This window comes from Chiloscyllium punctatum, chromosome 7, assembly GCF_047496795.1.
Source record: "Chiloscyllium punctatum isolate Juve2018m chromosome 7, sChiPun1.3, whole genome shotgun sequence".
Lineage (NCBI taxonomy): Eukaryota > Metazoa > Chordata > Chondrichthyes > Orectolobiformes > Hemiscylliidae > Chiloscyllium > Chiloscyllium punctatum.
In genome coordinates this window covers 129,133,315-129,158,134 of record NC_092745.1, presented here as the reverse complement: position 1 = coordinate 129,158,134, position 24,820 = coordinate 129,133,315, and the positions used below count along the sequence as shown (strand labels likewise).

Sequence of the window (24,820 nt, the reverse complement as noted above, 5' to 3'; positions counted from 1 at the left end):
CTGGTCACATATCTAATTTGCTGATACCAAATGGAACAATGCCATGTGAAGTATTAGCTTTGAAGTATCCTTTAGGCAAGGCGTAATTTTAAAAGTTAACCTTATATTATTTTCCTGCGGAAGTTAGTCAAACTTAGCTCTCAGGACTTAATTTGGAGATTGACAGGAAAGACGACTGGCAGGTTTCCCCAGCTTTTTTACTAATTTATGCCAAGGCCACACAAGGTGAACCATTGTGCACACTTGGCCAATATTATACTGAGCATTGTGTGGCACTTCCATTCATATAGATGATCTATCTGCAGTATAGAAACATCTTGTATTTCCTGTTGACAAAAACTTACTTCCTATTTTTACGTGAGAGATAATCCTGCGGAAGTTATCTATTTAATTGGTATTCTGAACATTTCTTTGCTAATATGCAATTCTGAGAAACTTGCAAATAGGATCAGGACAGCACAGTCAAAAGTTTGTTTCACCTGACAACCCCATTGACAAACAATTCACGATTAAAGGCAATTTTTTCATTTTAGCTCGAGGTTTTGGGTTGATTTACAAAGCTGCCCCCAATATTAACTAGCAGCATCTGCCTATGGAAAGGTCAGTGAATTTGAAACACCAATGCTGAACACAAAGTAATTTACTGTAGAATAGCTGGAAAATAAATAAAAGTAAGCCTTTAAAGCTTTTTCATTGCCACTGCAGAGCAAAATTTCTATTTTTGACCCTTGTCACATTATTCATGCAAGACTGCAAGTTGTGTACACACACGGCCAATTGACCATTTCCTGGACATCTCAAATCAATGTCCTTGCTCACGTATAGGTGCCAGAACATCTTCCTTTTGAACATAAGTAACCTGCTTGTGACCAGCTAACGGATCCCCCTGATTACACTTTGTGCTAGTCAAGCTAATGAATTTATCAGAGCTCTGTCTACACTGGCATTTTTGACCAAGATGCCCTCCAATGCATCTCGTCCACATCCTGCACCTTCGTCCTCAGACCCCACCCCTCCAACCGTAACAAGGACAGAACTGCCCTGGTGCTCACCTTCCACCCTACCAACCTTCGCATAAACCAATTCATCCACCGACATTTCCGCCACCTCCAAACCACCAGGGATATATTTCCCTCCCCACTCCTTTCTGCCCTCTGCCAAGACCGTTCCCTCCGTGACTACCTGGTCAGGTCCATGCCCCCCTACAACCCACCCTCCTATCCTAGCACCTTCCCCTGCCACCGCAGGAATTGCAAAACCTGCGCCCACACCTCCTCCCTCACCTCCATCCAAGGCCCTAAAGGAGCCTTCCACATCCAAAGTTTTACCTGCACATCCACCAATATCATTTATTGTATGCGTTGCTCCTGATGCGGTCTCCTCTACACTGGGGAGACTAGATGCCTCCTAGCAGAGCGCTTTAGGGAACATCTCTGGGACACCCGCACCAATCAACCACACTGCCCTGTGGCCCAACATTTCAACTCCCCCTCCCACTCCCACTCCCACTCTGCCGAGGACATGGAGGTCCTAGGCCTCCTCCACCGCCGCTCCCTCACCACCAGATGCCTGGAGGAAGAACGCCTCATCTTCCGCCTCGGAACACTTCAACCCCAGGGCATCAATGTGGACTTCAACAGCTTCCTCATTTCCCCTTCCCCCACCTCACCCTAGTTCCAAACTTCCAGCTCAGCACTGTCCCCATGACTTGTCCTACCTGCCTATCTTCTTTACCACCTATCCACTCTACCCTTCCCCGCCCCACTGACCGATCATCTTCATCCCCTCCCCCACTCATCTATTGTACTCTATGCTACTTTCTCCCCACCCCCACCCTCCTCTCATTTATCTCTGAACCCTTCAGGCATTCTGCCTGTATTCCTGATGAAGGGCTTTTGCCCGAAACGTCGACTTTACTGTTCCTCAGATGCTGCCTGAACTGCTGTGCTATTCCAGTACCACTAATCCAGAATCTGGTTTCCAGCATCTGCAGTCATTGTTTTTACCCATCATAAATATAGTGTCTTCCACCTCCACAGAGACAGTAGGTTTAAAGGTACTATCTTAAATGAGCACTAATTCAAATAGAACATGTCACAGATACCATCTTTATGATCATTAACCTGCAAAATCCATCCAAAGAAAATTGTTGAGAAACCTAAAATTCGAAATAACCTAATTGCTAAACTTTGTGGCACACCAAGGAAGCAGCAACTTCATTTTAAACAGAAGTGCCTTCAGGCATTGTTACTCAAGCACACAACTGAACTCCCATCTGAGCTTCTACCCCGGACTCTAATCTGATGTATACTCATCGAAATAGCAGTATTCATTTTATGATGGGGATTGCCCCTCACTTCCCTCCCAAAGTCCTATGCATTAGAGCTCCTATATATCATTCGAGATCTATAAGAAAAAATTATGCGATCAGGTATGATTGAATTGTTCGATCCACAAATTCAGCAGTTTTTATTTAGAAACCCAATAAAACCAAACTCTGGAGTCATTAGACTTTTCTGCTACAGTTCAATGGTAGATCCTCTTGCAGTCAGGAGGTTTGAGCTCAAGGCTCATCCCAGGGATTACGATATCAAAGTTCCAGTTTGTAATGAGAGACTGCTGCAATGTTTACAATTGGCATCTTTCTGACATGAAATCATCCAGAACCTGCCTGCCCCTTCTGGTTTACCCACAAAATGTCATTGTACTATCTGAAGCAGATCAGGACGGTTTTCTTGGTCATCTGGCCAATATCTGTACCTGATATATCCAGAACAGGTTATGCAGTTATGTCACTAAGACAAAGTGGAGAAACTCAGCAACTCTGGCACCTGTGGATGCAAAACACATCAGCCAGAACTGATGGAGTCACTGGATCAACATATTGACTGTTCTTTTCTCTCCACAAATGCCATTAGACCTGTCAAGTTTCTGCAGCACTTGTTTTCATTTCAAATCTCCAGCATCTGCAGTTATTTGTTTACTTTTGTACTATTACATATCTCACTATCGTATAATCTGCTGTGTGCACACGGTCATACTCCCAGCAATACAACAACAATCTTACTTCGAAAGACATGATTGACTGAAGGATGAAACTGGGACGGTTAAAACTGAGATACACGACATATGCACTGATAGTAGTAGTTACAGTCCAAATTGACTACTAAAAATGCCAGGAATATAACCTGAACTCAACAAAATTCTGATTTTGTATTTTTCCCCTTTGCCGGTTTGATGTCCTGAAGAACGGACAAATATTTCCACACCATTACTCCCAATTTGACAGACTATCAGGATTCAATTGACTATAATGTGGTTGGGCTAAAACTGGGTAGAAACAGCATAGGAGTCCACAGATCTCTTTTGCAATTATGAACCAAAATGGAAATTAGACTGCTGTAACAGAAATGTTAGGAGAGTTTTACAACTTCAAAATTAAATGCGAGGTATTGCTGAGCTGTGAGAGAAGTCAAGACAGAGGGGCACAGAATATTACAAAAATACTAAGTGCCAGGGACAGCAGAGACCAGACCCAGAACCTGACAATAGAAAGCATCAAGGTGGTAAAAACAATGACTGCAGATGCTGGAAACCAGATTCTGGATTAGTGGTGCTGGAAGAGCACAGCAGTTCAGGCAGCATCCAAGTAGCTTCGAAATCGATGTTTTGGGCAAAAGCCCTTCATCAGGAAAGCATCAGTCTCTTCTTCTCTGGCTGTAAACCAAAGAAAGCTTACAAAAATTCCAAAACACCACCAAGCAATGGCTAAACAAAGTCCATAACCAGAGGTAAAATTTCTTTTAAGGTTGAGGATGAATAAGTGTTTAACAAGTTTGAAATCAGATCGTCATTGACATGTAGAGCACAGATAAAAACGTTCCAGTCCAACTCATCAATGCCAACCAGATACCCTATAGAGTCCCAATTGCCATCATTTGGCTCACATCCCTCTAAACCCTTCCTATTCACGTACCCATCCAGATGCCTTTTAAATGTTCTAATTGTGCTAGCCTCCACCACTTCCTCTGGCAGCTCATTCCATATATGCACTACACTTTGCGTGAAAACATTGCCCCTCAGGTCTCTTAAATCTGGAGTTAATCAAGTTTATACAGTCAGATCACACTGAAGCAGAGGTTGAAGGAGTTCCAGAGTATCATTAGATTTTAAAAATCAATTCTGATAAGGAAGAGAAGACATCTTCTTAGACTTACAGACAAGAAACGGTCAAAAGTTCAACACTGTGGTCTCATCCAAATACTAGGAGTTATTGCAAGTAGCACATGAAATTCCTATGGCAGAACATGTAGGAATATGGAAAACTCCTTTGTCGATAAACAGGCAATTCATCAGGCAAAAACTTCATAAGGACACATCTCAACTTTAATACACATTCTAGTCTTTGATGAAACGGGAGTTAGATTATGTAGGCTCATGACCAAGAACGAAGGAGAGACTCCAACAATATCCTTCACAATTATGGATATGACAACCCATTGTACAGAATCTATACTTCAAGGACAATTATAACAGAAGTGGTAGTGGAAAAGTTCACTTTTACTCTGCGCATTACTAGGTCAGACAAGATTTTAACAATACATCTAAAATTTTTCAGGACATATTATGCAACGTGGGCATTAAACAGTTGAAGTCTACTGCCTACCATCCACAAACATAGGGAATTTTGGAGAGATGCATCAGCCTCTCAAAACCATGATTACAGCATACTGGCATGAACATTCTCAGAATTCTTAGAAAGCATTAGACTTCTTAATCTTTCCAGCAGAGATCTCACAAATGATTCTAATAGATTTAGTCCATTCAAAATGATGGCCATGAGATGACAGGTCAAATAAATTGATTAGGCAGACTTTTTAAGATAAAAAGACAAATTTTCAAGATTGGATTGTGTGTCTGTGTTTCTTGAGGGACTCACAGGAGCATAGAAAAAAAATTCACAAAAGAAGAATGGGCAGACAGACCAGCAAAATCTGTATTATTACCATCACAAGACCAACTTTTGAGTGAGAAGTTTAGTGGAAGGTCTAAGACAGTTAGGAGGGTTAGTACAGTGGCTTATCTGATTGCAGGAAGAATTCTGGGTTGAGTCATGCGCATATGCTAAAGCAATGTCACTATCGGGAAGGAGATAATATAAAACAAGTATGCCATTTAGTCAGAGGAGGGGAGCATGGCAGACAAAATATGGTGAAAGGAAAGGCAAACAGCTTGTATAATTCAATTATTCAATAATGAAATACTAGGACATTTAGATACCATCTTCATACTTAAAGGACAACTTATGATCTGGTAAACTTAAGAAATTAAGAATCCATACAGATTCACCAGGATGTACTATGTTTGACATGGAAGATGGCGAAAATGCAGAGGAATCAGTAACTTAAGACAACATCCTTATTTGTCAAGTCCAGATTAAAAAAAGTTCATATGGAATTTATCAGTGGCTTCTATGCCAGATGGGTCTACTAGGATCATAGAAAAGGGAGTTTCGTGGAGTGGAGGGACCTTGGCGTTCAGGTGCACAGATCCCTGAAAGTGGAGTTACAAATAGACAGGGCAGTGAGGGTGGCTTTCAGCACACTGGCTTTCATCAGTCAGGGCATTGAGTATAGCAGTTGGGAAAGTTATGTTGCAGTTGTACAGGATATTGGTGAGGTCACACTTGAAGTACTGTGCTCAGTTTTCGTCACCTTGCTGTGGGACGGATGTTATTAAACTGGAAAGACCGCAGAAGAAATTTACAAGTATGTTGCCAGGACTCAAAGATTTGAGGTACAGGGAGAGGTTGGACAAACTAGGACTTTTTTTTAAAAAACATAGGAGACTGAAGGGGCAATCTTACAGAAGTGTATAAGATAGAGTCAGAGACGTACAGCATGGAAACAGACCCTTCGGTCCAACCTGTCCATGCCGACCAGATATCCCAACCCAATCTAGTCCCACCTGCCAGCACCCGGCCCATATCCCTCCAAACCCTTCCTATTCATATACCCATCCAAATGCCTTTTAAATGTTGCAATTGTACCAGCCTCCACCACTCCTTCTGGCAGCTCATTCCATACGTGTACCACCCTCTGAAAAAGTTGCCCCTTAGATCTCTTTCATATCTTCATGAGAAGCATGTGTAGGGTGAATGCAGTCTTTTTCTCAGAGTTGGGGAATCAAGGACTAGAGGGCATCAGTTTAAGGTTAGAGGGGAAAAGATTAAAAGGGTACCCGAGGGGTAACATTTTTACATAGAGGGTAGTACAGATGTGGAATCAGCTCAAGAAATGCTTGAGGCGGTACATTAACAAAATTTAAAAGGCATTTGGACAAATACGTGGATAGGAAAGGTTTACAAGGATACGGGCCAAGTTCAGGGAAATGCGGTTAATGTTGATTGACATTTTGGTCAGCATGGATCAGTTTGGGCTGTAGGACTCTGTCTCTAAATGAGTAATAACAAAAACAGATGCATGCCCAATTTCTGTGAGAAAACAAAATCGACAGGGTTGGTAGCACATTATTTCTTTCTAAGATTGATACATTTGAAGGGGTATTGGTAAGTACCATTTAACATCAAAAGGTTCAGAGGCACCAGCCTTCATTACACCAAATGGGATAAATCAAAGTTGAGTAATCACAAGAGTTTAAGAATGCCCAGCTACAATCCAAAGTCTGATTAATAAGAAATAAGCTAAAGTGCCTAACTGTGTAGTTTATTTAGACAATATTGAAATACGAAGTACAAGTAACAAGACTTGTTTATGCAACAATAGTTATCTGGTTCAATGAATTGAAACTTCCCCTCCCGCTGCCACCACTTATACAAAGTCTCACTCGAGTTGGGTGGAATTTTATATAGATTTATAACAGCTTTTTGGCAGTGGTACAAGGCCAAATTAGTTTGCAATGACACGAGAACTCTAGTGTAATTACAGTCTGAAGCAAACTGTACAACTGTTGTCCATAATAAAATGATGCTCATTACTGAAGTACAGAAGAAAGCATGGCAAGTGATAGATTTACATTTTTATCAATGTGAAGAAACATAAAAAAACTAGGAAGTTTTGATCATTCAGTTTTTCAAGCCAACTTCACCATTCAATTAGATCATCTACTTCAACATCATTTTCCTGCACTATCCCTATATGTTTTTAAGATGTCAAGATACATTAATTTCAGGCTCCAACATATTCAGTGATTGGGCTTCTGTGGTCCTCTGGGGTACAGAACCTTACTATCCAGATTTCAGTTCATACCTGCTGTAAATGTAATAAATCAGGCCTATTATACTCAGTGTTAACATGCAACACTCCCAGAATCTATTTAGAAATCAATGTTGGGTCTTCTCAAAATGTATTCATGCAACATGGTCTCACATCACAATCTTTTGAGGTACAGAATCCAAACTCAAACTAGTATGCAGGCATTATGCACGTACCAAACTTCATTGCATGTTGAGCCTAATTCAATTCTTCTATTCGTGGTTAGGAGCAAACTTCTTGGATACAAGTTTATTTTTAAAACATAACTGGAGAATAATGCTATTTGGCTATATCATTTTTCAAATACAATTCCTGGCTTTTCACACTGAACATTGGCACAAAATCAGTACACTCAATTAATTATGAAAAAGATTTCATAAACTAATCCTCAAAGTGGTTTGCACATACCACAACATGCATTTCTATAAGGTTCTTGTATATAGCAAAGTAATCCAGGACCTTTCATGACCCATAGCTAAAAAATTTACATGACCAAGCAAACTAGATCAACAAAGCACAGTTTAAAATAAAGGGTGTAACATTTAAAATGGCGGTAAGGATTTTCTTTTCTCTTAAAGGGTGATAAGTTCTTAGTAATTTCAACTGCAAGCCATTAAATAAAGGCAGAGATAGGTTGACTGTCTTGTTAGGTAAAAACAATGACTGCAGATGCTGGAAACCAAATTTTGGATTAGTGGTGCTGGAAGAGCACTGCAGTTCAGGCAGCATCCGAGACGACAGTGAGGTCTGCAGATGCTGGAGATCAGAGTTGAGTGTGTGTTGCTGGATCCTGATGAAGGGCTCTGGCCCAAAACATCGACTCTCCTGCTCCTTAGATGCTGCCCGACCTGCTGTGCTTTTCCAGCAACACACTCAACTCTGATTCTCTTGTTAGTCAAGGACCTGGGATTATTAGGGGTACAGAAGAATGCGTGTTGAAGTCATCAGATCAGCCATAATCTTGTCAGAGCTGACTCAAGGGGCAAAATAACACAATTCGGTGATCAAAAATAAAGCAAAAGCAAGTTACTACATATTTTGAAAACCCGAAATAAAAACAGAATGCTTGAAATGCTGGTCAGGCAGAATAAGTGAAGAGAAAAGCAGAATATTATTTCAAGTCTGTGTCCCTTCACTCAGGTCAGTCACAAAACAACTTTTTCACTCTGTGGAACTGCTGAATATTTCCAGCATTTTTGGTTTATTTTGTAGGCTAAACAATCTAGGATTGTCTTGAGAAGGTAGGGCAGTGCAACTGTAGGGGTGTTAATCAATCATGTTATCTTGAAAACAGCATGCAAATTCAGGCATTACATGCAAAGATTTTGAATAGTAAAAATTGCATGCGACACACGAATGTTAGATTAAATGAGCTTCATATTTCATACTCAGCATCTCAAATTCAACTCTTAAAAGACATAACTAATGGTTCACTGCTTTCAGTCAGTAAATAACTAATCTACACAGTCTACAAGGTCCCAAGTTCAACTTGAGCACGAACTGTTAGTTGATCACATTTGGGAAAAGCATGGAGTCTTGAGCCCAATAAAATATCTCTGATTACACAGAATACTGGAAAGCATTTAATGCCTGACACAAGTAATGCAAATGCCTTGAGGAGAAGAAATGCATCAATATGATACAAAAAGTACAGCTACAATATTGGATTGTAGTGAATTGGCCACTTTGACATATTAGATACGAGGTAGCGATGACAATAGGTTCCAACACACAATGAATCATTTCCTAACACAAATCTCCTGTAATAAAGAAAGCTAGCCAAATGGAAAAACCGATCTTTTGTAAGAACTGAAAATATGTTTAGACATCCCAAATTGGACTCAGCAGAAGACTATCGACTGACACCAATAGATATGTTATTTTTGTTCAATACTGAAAGATCTTGCGTTGTAGGTCATAGGGGAACATTTGAAATTATAATGTACTGAATGGTACTGTAACTAACATGTATAGTGATTAATTGTATTAACTTAGAATAGTGTTGGCCTGAAAACCAAGCCGAAGGTCGTTCTTGACTTTGTCTTCTCAACTAGTTTATCTTGAATCCAATTTAGTGTGGGATCAAACCACACAATAAAAGTTATGAACTTCATACGGCATTAAAAAAGTTACATTTCATTTCATTATTTTAAGACTAACAGCATAAAAGGCAAGTCCTTATTATTAAAAGAACATACACCAGGATTAGGCCATTTGGCCCCTCAAGACTGGCCCATTCAACAAGATTATGGCTAATCTGCTTCAGGCCTCAAATCCTCTTTCCTGCCCACTCAGCAGGCCAGTGGGTTCTAACAGAATAGAAATTGAGTGTTTACCTACTACACGTGGAATACAGTGGTTCAATATGGCAGCTCATCATCTTCTCAAGGGCAACCTGGGATAGGCATTAAATGTTAGTCTAAGAGTGAATAAAAAAAAACTTCGGGATTGGGAAACTTCAACACAGCACACAATGGAGCAATACTTCCTCTATTTTTTCTTAACCTCTGCTATGCACAGACTTCCAAGGCCCGTGTCTGACAGCAACTTCTGAAACTGGAAGTCAATGTGTTGACATGCTGACTGGCATGTGTGGAACCTCTGAGCAGCTGTAAAGTTCTGCAAAAATGTTGCTATGGATTAGTACTGCATCACTGACAGCAACCTCTCTGTCTATAGATAACTGCACATGTGCAGACACCAAAACCGCTCAGTCTCAAGAGTAATCACAGCAAATACTGCCAGTTTCACTATCATTGCTAATGCAAAACCCAGGCCACAGCTGCAGCAGTAGGAATCCTGACTAAATTTCACCATCACTACTTCCACCAATATTTATCCTAATTGCCAGACACTCAACCACTGCCCTCTGATCTCCGTGTAGATCAGTATTTTAATGGTCACCAAAACAAAATGTCACATGCCACCACAATCAGGAAATGTATAAAAAGTTACAAGAAAACTGGTACACATGCATTCTATGATTTGCAAAACAGATCATATTCATGCTGCTGTTTAAACTCTAATGATTTGACAGTTTAAAGGAGTAGGTCCAATCTTTAAACACAGCCATGCACAATTCAAACTCTAAGTCAATGGAATGCTTGCCCCAAGTAATTTTCAGCAATTCCATTAATCGTAATTCTTTTTATAACTAAAAATAACTGCAGCACTGCACTAAATCAATGCTGAAGTACCCTGGCATTTCGCTGTGGGGATGAGTTATTCTGCTTGCCATGTACATTAGTATTGTAAACAAATGTAGGAATATTTTCCATTACAGTTGCTTAAAATATTGAACTGACCAGGGAAAGCTTTTCACTTTTATGGATGCTATCACAATACAATGAAAAGGAATATATTCCAGAATAGTTTCCCAGCAGACACTGAGGTCAGCTATAATCTGTCCTTTCGCATCTGTACTCTTTTGTAGAGCTCCTATCACCACATCACAACTTGCGTGGGTTCAAGTCCCAATGCAGAAAGATTGAAGAGAAGAGTGTTGTCTCCCTTGGAAAAGAAGAGGTTGAGGGGCAACATCATTGCGATGTACAAAATTGAGGGGGCCCTGACTAAAGTGGCATGGAAAGGACCTATTTATCTTGGCAAAGAGGCCATAGGGGACAGATTTAGAGGGGAAAGAGAAGAAAAATAATTTCAGACTGGAGGACAATTGGTGTCTAGCACATTGTCTGAAAGGTTAGTGAAAGTCAGAAATGCTTGGTGTGTTTAAATGGTGTCTGGAGATATAGATCTCAGGTGCCAGAACTGCAGGGATCTGGCCAAATACTAGCAAGTATTACAACACAGGATTTAGAGGTGCCAGTGTTGCACTGGGGTGTACAAAGTTAAAAACCACACAACACGAGATTATAGTCCAACAGGTTTATTTGGAAGCACTAGCTTTTGGAGCGCTGTCCACACCTGATGAAGGAGCAGTGCTCCGAAAGCTAGTGCTTCCAAATAAACCAGTTGGACTATAACGTGGTGTTGTGAGATTTTTAACTTTGCACAAAACAGGAGGCCATTTGTTGTTAGCAGGTATGGAGTGACTCTAAAAATGACCATTATAATACCATTCTCTTGCATTTTCCCCATACCCTTGTACACTGAATATTATTTAAATAGGAACAATCCCTTCTTGAATGCCTCAATTGAATCTGCCTCCATCACACAACAGGTAGCTCATTCCAGCCTCGAACCACTTGCAAGAAAACTCTTTTCTCACATCACATTTTCAAATCACTTCTAATGTGTGCCTCTCATTCTTACTTCATAGCAAGAATCCCTACAATGTGGAAGCAGACCATTTGGAGAAAGTGAGTGCAGATGCTGGAGTGTGGTGCTGGAAAAGCACAGCAGGACAGGCAGCATCTGAGGAGCGGCAGACCACTTAGCCCATCGAGTTCACACTGACACTCTGGAGAGCCTCCTACCCAAACCCACCCTATATACCCTGCATTTTCCCCAGGCTAATCCATCCAACCTGCGCATCTGCTGGAACACATTGGGCAACTTAGCATAGCCAATCCACCTAATCTGCACATCTTTGGACAGTGGGAGGAAACCAGAGCACCCAGAGGAAACACATGCAGACATGGGGAGAATGTGCAAACTACAGTCAGACAGTCAGCCAAGGGTGGAACTGAACCCAGGTGCCTGGCTCTGTGGGGCAGTTCTGCTAACTAACCACTGAGCCATCTTGTAAGCCCCCAAGTGAGAATTCTTACAGGTCTTCCCCCGTCTTTTCCATCTAGCTCAATAGTAATTTTGAAAATTCCCAACAGGTCTCCTCTTAGCCTCTTTCTCTCTAAAGTTGGGATGTTCACTTTTGACTGGCACAGTCACAATGGGCAAAGTAGCCTCTTTCTGAAGTTAAACCTTCTAATGATTTATAAAACAATTGGATAGATGCCCAACTGGTCTGGTATTTGATGGTGCTTCTTAAAGGATAAATATCGAGCAAGACATGGAGAACTCTGCAACATGGTTTTAAATATTGAGACAGCATCTTTTACTTCAATCTGAACCCAACACAAATGGACTTTTATTTTAATGTTCCATCAGAAAGTTCGTACTTCCAATAATGCAGAACTCCCTTAGTATAATAAACCAATTTCAGAAAAGAATGTCAATCTTTAGCCTCAAAGCAAGTGCAAAGTAATGAGATAACAGATGAGTCAACTGAAAGTTTCTTGAATTTTGCCTTCTTGGGCATCTTTCATTAAGATTACTAGAACATCTTCAACCACTTTGGTCTGCTTTCTGAAATCACCACACTTAACCCTTTCTATTACCCTCTATCTCAAAACCCATCTTTTAGTCAAAACTGACGTGACTCCTATTTCATTTCCGAGAAGCCTCTTGGAAAGATTTTCCTACTTTAAATGTGCTGTATAAACACAAGCAGCTGCTGTTGTGCCTTTTATCCATCGCCAGAGATGGGAGTCCTTCCGTTCCCAGAACTGACCCTCCCAGCTTTAATCGGTCAGTCACTTGGTACACAGCACACAGTCAAGTCCTAAGAGTCATGGGACTTTCATCTCTTCCAGGTGGTGGCAATTCCAGTGCTTCAACTTCATGTGTGGAATTCCACTTTGCTTTTGTTTTAAAACCCCAAGTGATGCTCAGAAGTCTGCTCAATCACCAGGTTTCCATCAAATCCACTTTATTATTTTGAGCAGCTGAATTATCTTCATGTATTTTGTCCTATCTGTATCGCAATTAATCACTTTGGAATTAAAGACAATGTTTCAATCTGAACTGGAAATTTGTTACTTTCTTTAAACTATATTGCAGTAACAAAAAAGGAGGCAAATAATGAGATTGTCGTATATAAATCAGGGATTCTGTAAGGATGACAAATGTGATCACAGTGATAGTGTCCAAAACTAAGCAATAACCAATGACGCTTTACATCTCTGATTTAACATTATATTTCTTGGAAAACGTGCGATCGTGAAAGCTCCTCAGTTGATACAAATTCTCAATTTATTACACAGCACTCGTGGCATAGACAAAAATTATTTTGAGTGCTCTTAAAACGTGTTATCAAATATTAAACACTTTTCAAATACAGTATTAAGTCACAACGATCTTTCTCTCATCCTCTCAGCCCATGCCGATTCTTGAAGGTGCAAATGGCTCATTGCATTTCACATGAACCAAAATAATTCACTGAAGGGATGTATCAACTCCACGATGGAGTGAAAAACTAGGATCTACCAATATGCCAGCAGCTGTTTTCCCATTAAAATAACTGCAAATTCAAAGTTTGTCCTAAAAATCTAAATCTGCTTAACAGTGCTTTTTTTGCTCTTGAAGTGGCTTAGAGAAATCTAAATCGTAGAAGGCATTGTTACTGCCTTGACAGGCATTAGAAGTGGAGACCATAAGGAAATAAATTCTAGCTGCAATAAACATCCTAATGAGCGAGCTAGGCATTAAACAGTGACTTGTTAAACATTAATTTTTGGCAGATAGGTGTCAGTGACATTTACTGACCATTTCTAATCATTCTGAGAAAGTGTATTCCTGAAATGGTACAATGTGTTAGGTCACAAGATTTTGATCAGCAACCAAAAATGAATGGGGAGAAGGCAGGAGAATGGGGCTGCGAAACATAGCAGCCACGATCAAATGGACGAGCAGACCTAATCGGCCAAATAGCTATTCCTGCTCTGATATTAGCCAGGGCTAGATATTAGACCATAAGATATGTGGCAAGTGATGTTCGCTTCACACAAATTCCCAGCAACGATCATCTCTATCAAGAGAATCCAATCATCCTTGACATCAATGGCATTACCATCACTGAATCCCTGACTAACAACATCCTGGAGGTTGCTACCAACAAGACACCGAACCAAAGTAGCCATGTAAATACTGTGTCTAACAGCACACATCAGAAGCTAGGAATCACGAAGTAATTCACCTCACAATTCCCCACAGCTTGTACACTAACTCCAAGGCATAAATCATGAGCATGGAGGACTACTCTCCAGTTCCTTGATGAGTGCAGCTCCAACAATATTAGAGGCTTGGCACCATCCAAGACGGAGTAGCCCACTTGATCAGCACTACACTCACAATCACTCTGTCTTCCACCACCAAATGTTCAGCAGCAGCACAATGTACTGTATAAAAGGTGAAGTGCTCCTTAGACAGCACTTCCCAAACCCATGACCAGTAGAAGGACAAGACCAACAGATATAAAGGAATAGGACCACCTGCAATTTTGACCTCCAAGCAATCTTGACTTAGATAAATATATCATTGTTCCTTCACCAAAATCCAGGAATTCCCTCCCACCTGCATTGTGGGTCTACCTAAATCAAACAGACTTTGGAATGCAAAACAGCATGTTTATAAATGGTCACACTACAGCTTACGAGGGGAAACAAGAAAGCACCAGACAGCCAGAATAGAATAGAATAGTAGCATGGTAACCTCCAGTAAAAGTGAGATTGAGAAGCAGATATATAGCTAAAAATGTGTTGCTGGAAAAGCGCAAGTCAGGCAGCATCCAAGGAGGGGAGAAAAATCGACGTTTTGGGCATGAGCCCTTCTTCAGGAAAGGAGCACTTTCCTGAAGAAGGGCTCATGCCCAAAACGTCGATTCTCCTGCTCCTTGGATGCTGCCTGACCTGCTGCGCTTTTTCAGCAACATATTTTCAGCTCTGATCTCCAGCATCTGCAGTCCTCACTTTCTTCAAGCAGATATATAGGCAAATTTGAGAAGAAGTACAAAGACAATAGAGCAGTAATAATAGGGGATTCAATAGCACTTGGGGTAGTTTTAGTGTAAAGAAATTGAGGCAGAACTTTTGACATGCATTCAGAAAAGTTTTGTTGACTAGTACATATATGAGATGGCCACTTTGAACTTAGTTTCAGGAAATGAAGTTGTGAGCATTTTGCTAGAAAATAAATCATCATAGTTCAATAAAGCTCTAACAGAACTTGAGTAAGGTCAAAAGATAGAAAAGTTCTATATTGGCGCAAGACCAATTTTGCTCAGCTGAGGAATGATTTAGCAAACATGGATTGGAAGTTACTGTTTGAAAGTAAATCAATACAAGAGCAATTGGAAGGAAGAGGAAGACTCAGAGTTAACATGTTCCCACAAAGAAAATGGGTGGAATGGCCAAATCTAGAGTCCTTGGATGTCAAGGGCTCAGAGTTTATACCGAACACTAACTCAATACTACAGAAAGTTGAGAAGAGTAGAGAAAATGGAGGAATAAACTCAAATGAAATTAGGAAAGCCAAGAGTAATGGCAAATAAAATCAAGGAAAAATTAAAGATGTTTAATCAACATATTAACAGTAAAAAGAATAGAGAAGGTCCTTTCCCTGAGATGAGAGAGTCTAGAACTAGAGGGCATAGGTTTGGGGTGAAAGGGGAAAGATTTAAAAAGGGACCGAAGGTGCATGCATGGAATGAGCTGCCAGAGGGGGTGGTGGAGTTTGGTAAAATTAGAACATTTAAGAAGGCATCTGGATGGGTATGTGATTATATGCAGAGAGCAGAACACATAAAATGGCTTAAAAAGTTTACCTGTGTCAAGGAAGGTGTTGATATGGTTAATTAATATTATTTTGAGTCCATCTGCACAAAGAGGGGACAGTGGAGGAGATGGAGGAGGAGGTGGTGGTGGTGGTGGTGGTGGAGGGGGGTGAAGCATTGGATGCAAATGGCGTGCAGAGGAAGCATTAATAGGATTATCATCCCAGGCTATTAAAACAAAACAAGGTGGAAACAGTATAAGGTCTAAAGGTCACGTCTCAATCCTCACAGGTGTGAAGCAGTGGAGGATTTGAGGACTGCAAACATTGTACCTTTGTAAACAAAGGGAATAAGGAATAGACCAAATAATTACAGGTCAGATCGGCGAACCCCAGTAGTCCACAAATTATTGAAATCAATTCAGAGGATAAAGAGTCATTAAGGAATGCAAGGGTTCATCAAGGAAAGTCAGCATGGATTTATAAAGCAGAGTGAGACTAACTTGATTGAATTTTCAGAGAAAGTGCCAATGAGATTAATGTAGGTGACATGGTTTATGGCTTTTGACCAGGTCTCTCAGAGTCAGAGACATACAGCATGGAAACTTGTTCCTGCTGACCAGATATCCTAAATTAATCTGGACCCATTAGCCAGCACTTGAATGGAATTGAATTTATTGTACCAAGGCACAATGAAAAGCTTTGTTTTGTGAGGATGTAGAAGTAAATAATAGGTAAACAGTGGCAAAACCAAAACACAGGTTCAGGTGAGTGATAAGAGTTCGAGTCCATTCAGTATTCCAACAACAGTAGGGTAGAAACTGTTTCAAAGCCGGCTAGTGCATGTGTTTAGGTTTCTGTACCTTCTTCTCGATGATAGAGGTTGTAGAAAAACATTGCCAGGGTGGGATGGATCTTTGAGAATGCTGGCGGCCTTTCCTTGACAGCGGGCCTGGTAGATGGATTCTACAGATGGGAGGTTGGCCTTTGTGCCCAGGCCGAGTTCACTACTCTCTGTAACCATCTCCGACCTTGAATGGTACAGTTGCCATATCAGGCAATGATACATCCCGACAGAATGCTCTTGATAGCGCACCTATAAAAGTTGGCAAGGGTATTCACTGTCATGTCAAATTTCCTCAGTTGCCTGAGGAAGAGGAGACTTTGTTGAGCCTTTGTAACCAGTGTGTCCACATGAAGAGTCCAAGAAACCTTGTTGTGGATGACCACTCCCAGGAGCTTGACGCTCTCCACTTGTTCCATCTCTGTGCTGTTAATGTGTAGGGAGGCACGAGTAACATCCTGCCGAAAGTCAATGAACTCCTTGGTTTTGCCGGCATTAAGAGCTAGGTTGTTCTCAATGCACCATTTTTCCAGGTCTTCCACCTCCTGTTGTAGTCTGTTTTGTCGCCATCTGAGATTCGACCAATTATGGTGGTGTCAACAGTGAACTTGCAAATGGCATTAGTCTGGTATTTGATGATGCAGTCATGGGTGTACAGTGAGTACAGTAGGGGGCTGAGTATACACCACAGGGGGAGGGACAGTGTTGAGTGTTAGTGAGGATGAACTATTGCACCCAATCTTTACTGATTGTAGCCCACATCCCTCTTATTCATTCCTATTCATATACCCATTCAGATGCTTTTTAAATTCTGTAATTGTACCAACCTCCACCACTTCCTCTGGCAGCTCATTCTATACACGTACCACCCTCTGCATGAAAAAGTTGTCTTTAGGTCCCTTTTAAATCTTTCCCCTCTCCCTTCTTGTTCTGGACTCTCCCATCTCAGGGAAAAGACCTTCTCTATACCCTCTCCATGCCCCACATGATTTTATAAACCTCTAAAAGGTCACCCCTCAGCCTCCGACACTCCAGGGAAAACAGCCCAACCTATTCAACCCCACCCTATAGCTCAAAACCTCCAACCCTGGCAATATCCTTGTAAATTGGAGAGAATTCTGAGAGACAGGATTTATAATTATTTGGAAAAGCATAGTTTGATTAGAGATAGCATGGCTTTGAGAGGAGTAGGTCATGCCTCACACGCCTTAATGAATTCTTTGAGAATGTGACAAAACACATTAATGAAGATAGAGCAGTGGATGTGGTGTATCTGAATTTTAGCAAGGCGTTTGATAAGTTTCCCCATGGTAGGCTCATTCAGAAAGTAAGCAGACATGGGATACAGGGAAATCTGGCTGTCCAGATATAGAACTGGCTGGCCCATAGAAGACAGAGTATTAGTAGATGAAGTATTCAGCCTGGAGCTCGGTGACCGGTGGTCTTCCACAGGGATCTGTTGTGGGACCTGTGCTCTTTGATTTTTATAAATGACTTGGATGAGGAAGTGGAAGGGTGGGTTCGTAAGTTTGCCGATGACACAAAAGTTGGTGGAGGGGTGAATAGCGTGGAGGGCTGTTATAAGTTGCAACTGGACATTGACAGGAAGCAGAGCTGGGCTGATAAGCAGTGGACCGTGCACCGATTCTTGTGGCACACCAATAGTCCCAGGCCTCCCATCTGAAAGGCTACCCTCCACCACAGCCTCGGTTTTCTACCTTTGAGCTACCAAATGGCTAGTTCTGCATATATTTCATGCAATCTAACCTTGCTAACCCAAATACCATAAAAAAAACTTGTCAAACACCTTACTGAAGTACATATAAATCACATCCATCATTCTGCCCTCATCAATCCTCTTCGTTACTTCCAAACACTCAATCAAGTTAATGAGACATGCATGGCAGATTAGATTTTTAAAAAGTCTCTTGGGATTCATGGGAATGTTGCAAGCTGGATACAGAACTCGCTCAGTGGAAGGTAACAAAGGGGCAAACATTGGTAGTTGTATTTGAGACTGGAAGGTTTTCTCCAGCAGGTTTCCACAAGGCTCACTACGAGGTCTGATACTTTCTATGATATACATTAACGATTTAGATATTTAGGTCAGGGGCACAATCCAGAAGTCTGCAAGCAAAGCAAAAATAATGGCCCTAAGGTTGATAGGGAGCACAACTGTTGACCACATGAGAATGTGATCAGATGGGCACACAAATGCCAACTAGCATTCAGTAGTCGAACAAGGCAAAAGAACACAATAAATGGGAGATACTAGGATATGTGGAGGAAGTGAGGGGCCTTTGAAATCCCTGAAGGTAGCAGGGTTGTTTGATAAGGTGGTGTATGACATCTCTCTTTATTCACCAAGGTCTAGAATACAAAAGAAAGGAGGTTATGCGGAGACTGTATATACCATTAGTTATGTCACAGTGTTGTGTGCACAGTTCTAGTTGTCTCATTGCAGTGAAGATGGAATTGCACAAGAGGATACAAGATAAACATTTTGATGTAGCCGGGTCTGGACAAAAACAACTTTCTGGAAAGATTCAATGGGTGGGGTTGGTCTCTTTGGAGCATAGAATGCTGAAGGGAGGTTTCTTTGAGACATAAAAAATTGAAGAGCTGTGGATAAAATAGAAGGGCCTATTTACTTCAGCAAAAAGTTCAGTGACTTGTGGGTATAGATTGCCAGAATGATTAGAGGGGAGATGAGGGAATATTTTTATCCAGAGAGAAGTGTCAGGAACACACTGCTTGAAAGGGCAGAAATTCTCAACTTACTAGAAAGATATTTGAACATGCATCCCATGTGCTACACACTATAGAGCTATGGAGCAAACGTTGGAAAGTGGGATCAGCTCATTGGCTTGTTTTTCTGTGGGCTCTAACACAATGGGCCATATGGCTTTTATCTGTGTAAATTTTCTACAATTCAATCAACTGGATACTTCAAATACTTTGTAACTAGTCAAGTACTTTTAAACTGTAGTCACTATTGTAATATGGGAAATGCAGCAGCGGATTTGCACATTATATCGTTTTGTGGGATATTGCAATGACCAGTTAAAATGGTTGTTGCGATGTTTGAGGGACAAATATTAAATTAGGCCATTTGGGATAACTCCCTCAATCTTCGCCAAAACAACAGTATTAAATCATTCGGTTAAGTGTTTGTTGGGTAAGTGCAACTTGACAAAATATTGATGGATGTGGAGATAGTGGAAACAACAGATAATGTGAAATACCCTAAAGAGTGGTGACAATAGAAGCCTTGCTATACTCATGGCGAATAAATTATCTGGCCCAAATAGCTTGTATCCCAGGTTAAGGGAATTGTGGGTTGAAGTAGCAGAAGATGAGAGAGAGGTGCCAGAGGATTAGAAAATGGCAAATGTAACACCTTTATTCATTGAAGGATAAAAGGATAGGTGTTAGTAACTACAGCCTGGTCAGTTTAACATCAGTGATGGGTAAGATTTTACAATTCATGATCAGGGGAAAAAATATAAAGCATCTGGATAAGTTTTAGATAATTTAGGACATATCATAACTGATCTAAATTTGGTTGAGGAATAAGAGAATATTAAAGAATAGAATGCAGTGGATTTTAAGAAAATATTTCACCAGGTACTGTATAAAAGACTGATTAACAAAATTTGGGTTTATGGAAGAGGAGGGTCAGTGTTCAATTTGATACAAGATTGGCTTAAGGACAGAAATCAGTGAGCCATGGTCGTTTTTTTCTCCCCCCACTCAGGATAACAATAGACCTTTTTTTGGCCATATATAAATGACTTGGATTAGCAAACATGGAGGAGACGCAAACTATGAGATAGAGTATTAGCACTGGCAGACAAGTATCAGTGAGAATTTGAAATACAATCCAGAACAGAGAGGGGTAATGTATTTTAGCAAAAGGAACAGAAAGAGGCAAAGGCAGGGTAAGTTATGCTAAATCTTACAAAGCTCTGGTCAAGCCCCAACCAGAGTACTGCATTCAATCTGGTCACCACACTTTAGTAAAGATATAAAGGCTATTGAGACAGCTCAGAAGTGATTTACCAGAATAGCTTCATGGTTGGAGAGTTTGTGTTACACATTTAGGATGGAAAAACTGGAGCAAAGGAAAATGAGAAACAACTTGATGAGAGTTAAAAGATTATGACAGCCTTGATAAGGTAAACAACTAGGGAAAAAGCTCTTCCCATTAGTTGAAGATACAAAGATGAGGGAACAGAGATTTAAGATTTTGGGTATGAGATGGAAGAGCAATAGGAAATGAATTTTGTCCTCATTGGTAATAACTTGGAAACGCTGCCCATGAAAGTAGCAGTAGTGGAGACAATGAATGATTTCAAAGAAAACTGGACAGGTACTTGAAAGTGAATTTGCAGAGCTGTGGGACTCAAATGGTGGAATGGGATTGACTGGATTACTCCACTGGGAGCAGGCATCAGTTCAAAAGGCTGAAGGACCTCCCTTATAAGTGCTTTATGACCAACTGCAAAGACAAATAGAACTGCTGTCTAATGTCTCATGAGAAATGAAACCTCTGACTGTTCAGCAGTATTGCACTGGAACGTCAACCTCGACTTTTGTGCTCAAATCCTGGTGTCGGCCGAGAACCTGTAACTACCTGCCTCAGGGTCAAGTGTGTGTCTAACTAAGCCACAGCTTTCACAGGTGAGACAAGAGTTTACATCCACTTGATTAACAGTCATTTCCTGAAACTGTGGACACAGAGAAAGGCTTCAACTTTACTTTGACGCTCCTTGCAGTTAATTAGTCATCCAACTATCAAATAAACATACTTCCAGCTGAACCAACTGGCCATTTCGGAAGAGGTTAAGGTTAAGAGGAGGGGAACACTTAGGAGAATATGGGACTTTAAGACCTTCCTTGTACAGAAACTGTTCTTTCCTTAAAAAATAAATCTAAGATTGCTGAGTAATTTTGCTCACAAAACAAATCCAGACGACAATTTACTAAGAGCCTTAGTCACTACTCGGTAGTATATTTTTTGTAATTTTGCACAAAAATGACATTGGACTGAAATGTACAGTAAACTTACTACAATCATCCCAAGTGAGAGTGTATCCAGAAACAAAGACACCTTCAGTTTCCAGAAGCAGATTTTGCTCATTAGCAGCCACTTTTGGTTGTCTGTGAAAAATTCTATTCGCTAAGACTTCCAGTTTAACCAGAGCTGAAGAGGTTTTTGATGGTTCTGGCCCTGTGGACTGGTAACCAAATTGATCCTTTTGTTGGGCCATCTGCTGCTTTGAGTCACATTAAACACTTTTATAGCTATTAACAAGGGTTGCAAACGTGTAGCACAGAGATCTTCTTAGAGCAGCTATGGCCTGTAGGCTGAACAAACTTCCTGTTTGCAACCAAAAGGCTGTTACCCCAATCAGCACTTTGACCACGGATTGTAAGCTAGTACTGTAGTTTCCTGTCGACATGAACAGCACATTTCACAACCCTCCTTTTTAAAATAATTTAAAAGCCAGTATTTTACAAAGCATCAAAATCTTAAAATTTTAAAACTGCTCTGGCAATTTCATTCTGAGCAGTTCAACAGCTTAAACAAAAAGCCCAAACGTAGAAAGGTTTATACCAAAATAGCATTTCCTGTAAGTGAGCCTGTACGAGACCACAAAACTGTCTGAAAATAGTTTAAATATTTAGAGCCCATGTATTTTTCACGAGTCAAAGGTTACATAGTGTTTGTTCCTTTTTTTGCTGATTTTTCACCACACCAAAGACACTAATTCCCGATTGGGGACCAAGAACCCTTTTGTATCCCCTCTCACCCAGATCTTAACATGAGTATGGAGGGACTGCATAAGCAAGCTTCAAAGCAGAACCCAAACCTAGCTTCTTCTGTGAAAGCATTCAAGTGAAAGCTGAGGTCAATGAATAGCAATGAGAAACAAGAACCCTGGCTCATTTTACACAAATAAGAGGACATACTTTACATGTGTTTGCTCATACAGATGTGGAGCTTCAATATTTTGGTTTTTTTTGCAATTGCCCCCTCATACTTTTGTTTGAGAAAATTCTGACTAGCAAGAATGAATTCCTCTGCTCAGATCTTGATTCACACTAAGGCCCATTCACTCACCACCCCTTTTCTTGCTGACCTACAATGGCTCTCTGTTATGTCAAACTTCCATTTTAAAATTTGGATCCTTGGCTTCCAATTCTTCCATGGCCTCGCACAGTGTGTGCCCACATTTGCGCTATAATTTTAGCACTAATCATTCCAGATTTCATTAGAATTCAGCTATACAGCCCCAAGCTTGGAAATTTCCTTTCTAACCTTTTCAGCTCTCTATATTTCACTCGTCATTTAGCATTGTTTAAAACACTTAACTAAGCTTTCAACCATTTACCTGAAAGTCACTTCATGTGTCTGTCAAATTTTGTTTTGAGAAACTCCTGAAGCACCTCAGGACATTGTGTTTTGGAAAAGTTGTATGGCAATGCAAATTATTGTTGGTTTAATTGGCAATAGGGAAATGGAAGCGACTATATACTTGGTTTTAATCATGGAACTAGAGGGTTTTAAAAAATGCATCCTCTGACCTGAAGTAAAACAATGTGACCTTCCCCTTCCTTTCTTTAACAAAATACTTGTAACAGATATTTTTAGTTCTTTTGCCACCAGAGGGATAAAAGTCAACATGGAACTTGACAGCTTTGCAACATTGAAATGAAACTTCAAAGAGCTTGTGTTTAAACAGTATCTTGTATTTCATCAGGAGATATCAAACTACTTCACAAAGTTAAAACTCTCACTACTTCACAGACCCCACTGTAGGTTCCAGCAAATACAATGTGAAAGAATCATAATTGGAACCACACACAAACTTGTCTTTAAACTTATTTGATCAGACTATGACTATTGTTTGCAGATAAGGAGTGTGAACTACTTATGCTGTCTAAAAAAAACAAAACTTGGCTTTTTGTTAACCAAGTATAATTATTCTACAATATTTTGTTTAGAGCTATTTGCATGACTATGTGGTGAAATAAGTGCGAGCTAAAAAAGTCCATTGTGAAAAAGTTTAGTTCAGCCTTAAAAGTGCCTTGCTTATGGAGTTGTAACAGATAGACATGCATAGATGTTCCGACAAAGAAATCACTAATGTGCCTTTTCTCATGCTTGCATATAATAGCTAAGGATTTGTTTTAAAACAGTCAGTTGAATTTTCGTTGATTTAAGTTGTTATCCAAACTAAGGATAATATTTTAACACATAGGGATATCAGAAAGTTTCTGCATAACTACACAGCCCTTTCCGCTGTTAAATTTAACAGATGGAACGATTACAATAAGCAGTTTGTGACAATTTGCAGTTTGTCTTTGAATTGGTGCTGCCATAGAACTTAGTTCAGGGATGGAGTAGTTTATAACAGCACCTGTTCAGATTGAGACTAAGGTGATTTTACGCCAGCACGACTATCCCAGCAAATGAACAACCTGGAAGACATGCTGCCGTTTTTGGCTCTCACATCAAACTTAAGTGAGAGGATTCACAGCAGACAAACTAATGAGTTCGAGACCCATGTGATTCTGTGGATTTCAATTTGAAAACTTCATAACATCTAAAAACCAGAGCATCATACAGAATTCACAGCAGACAAACAGGACAATCCTGTCTAACTAATGAATTGCAATTATTTTCTGTTTGAACCTCCTCCCACATATCATTTAACTATGAGTAAAACATTTCATTTTATCTCAGTTTCTCCATAATATAGCGAGTTATGATGCCTAGGAAAGCCAGAGAATAAAAGCAAAAGGAGGCATACAGAGATTTGAATGAAAGAACACAAATTTTAAATTGGAGTTGTTGTTAAGTTAATAACACAAAGAATTGGGGAGAGTAGGGCAAGCAGTCCATGAAGTCTCCTCTGTCAAGTCTGATCTTGGACTTCAACGCCACTCCCCTACCCACTCCCATATTCTTTGACTTCCCAAGATGCAAAAAATCTGTCTTTTCCAGCCTTATATGTACTCAACAATGGCAACTTCACAACCTTTTGGGATACAGAATTCCAAAAATTCACAACATTGAGTCAAGAAATTTCCCATCTCAGTCCCAAATGACTGGCCTCTTACACTGAGGATACGCACATGCTTTAGATTCCCTGGTCAGAGGAAATAATCTTTTAGCATTTGCTCT

At 40.3% G+C, this 24,820-nt stretch overlaps 1 protein-coding gene across 2 annotated transcripts in view; it reads right to left on the bottom strand.

Annotated features, from left to right (window-relative positions):
* The window catches only part of prkacba (protein kinase, cAMP-dependent, catalytic, beta a), a 184,219-nt gene that overhangs the window by 74,925 nt on the left and 84,474 nt on the right, over positions 1-24,820 (bottom strand). The window contains exon 1 of one of the 2 annotated variants that reach the window (XM_072574810.1): positions 21,698-21,914. The exons of the other annotated variant lie outside the window; for it this stretch is intronic. Coding sequence (XP_072430911.1) covers positions 21,698-21,899 — 202 coding nt within the window. The 5' untranslated portion in view covers positions 21,900-21,914. Of the gene's footprint in view, positions 1-21,697; positions 21,915-24,820 lie in introns of those variants that run through there. 2 annotated transcript variants of the gene reach the window in all.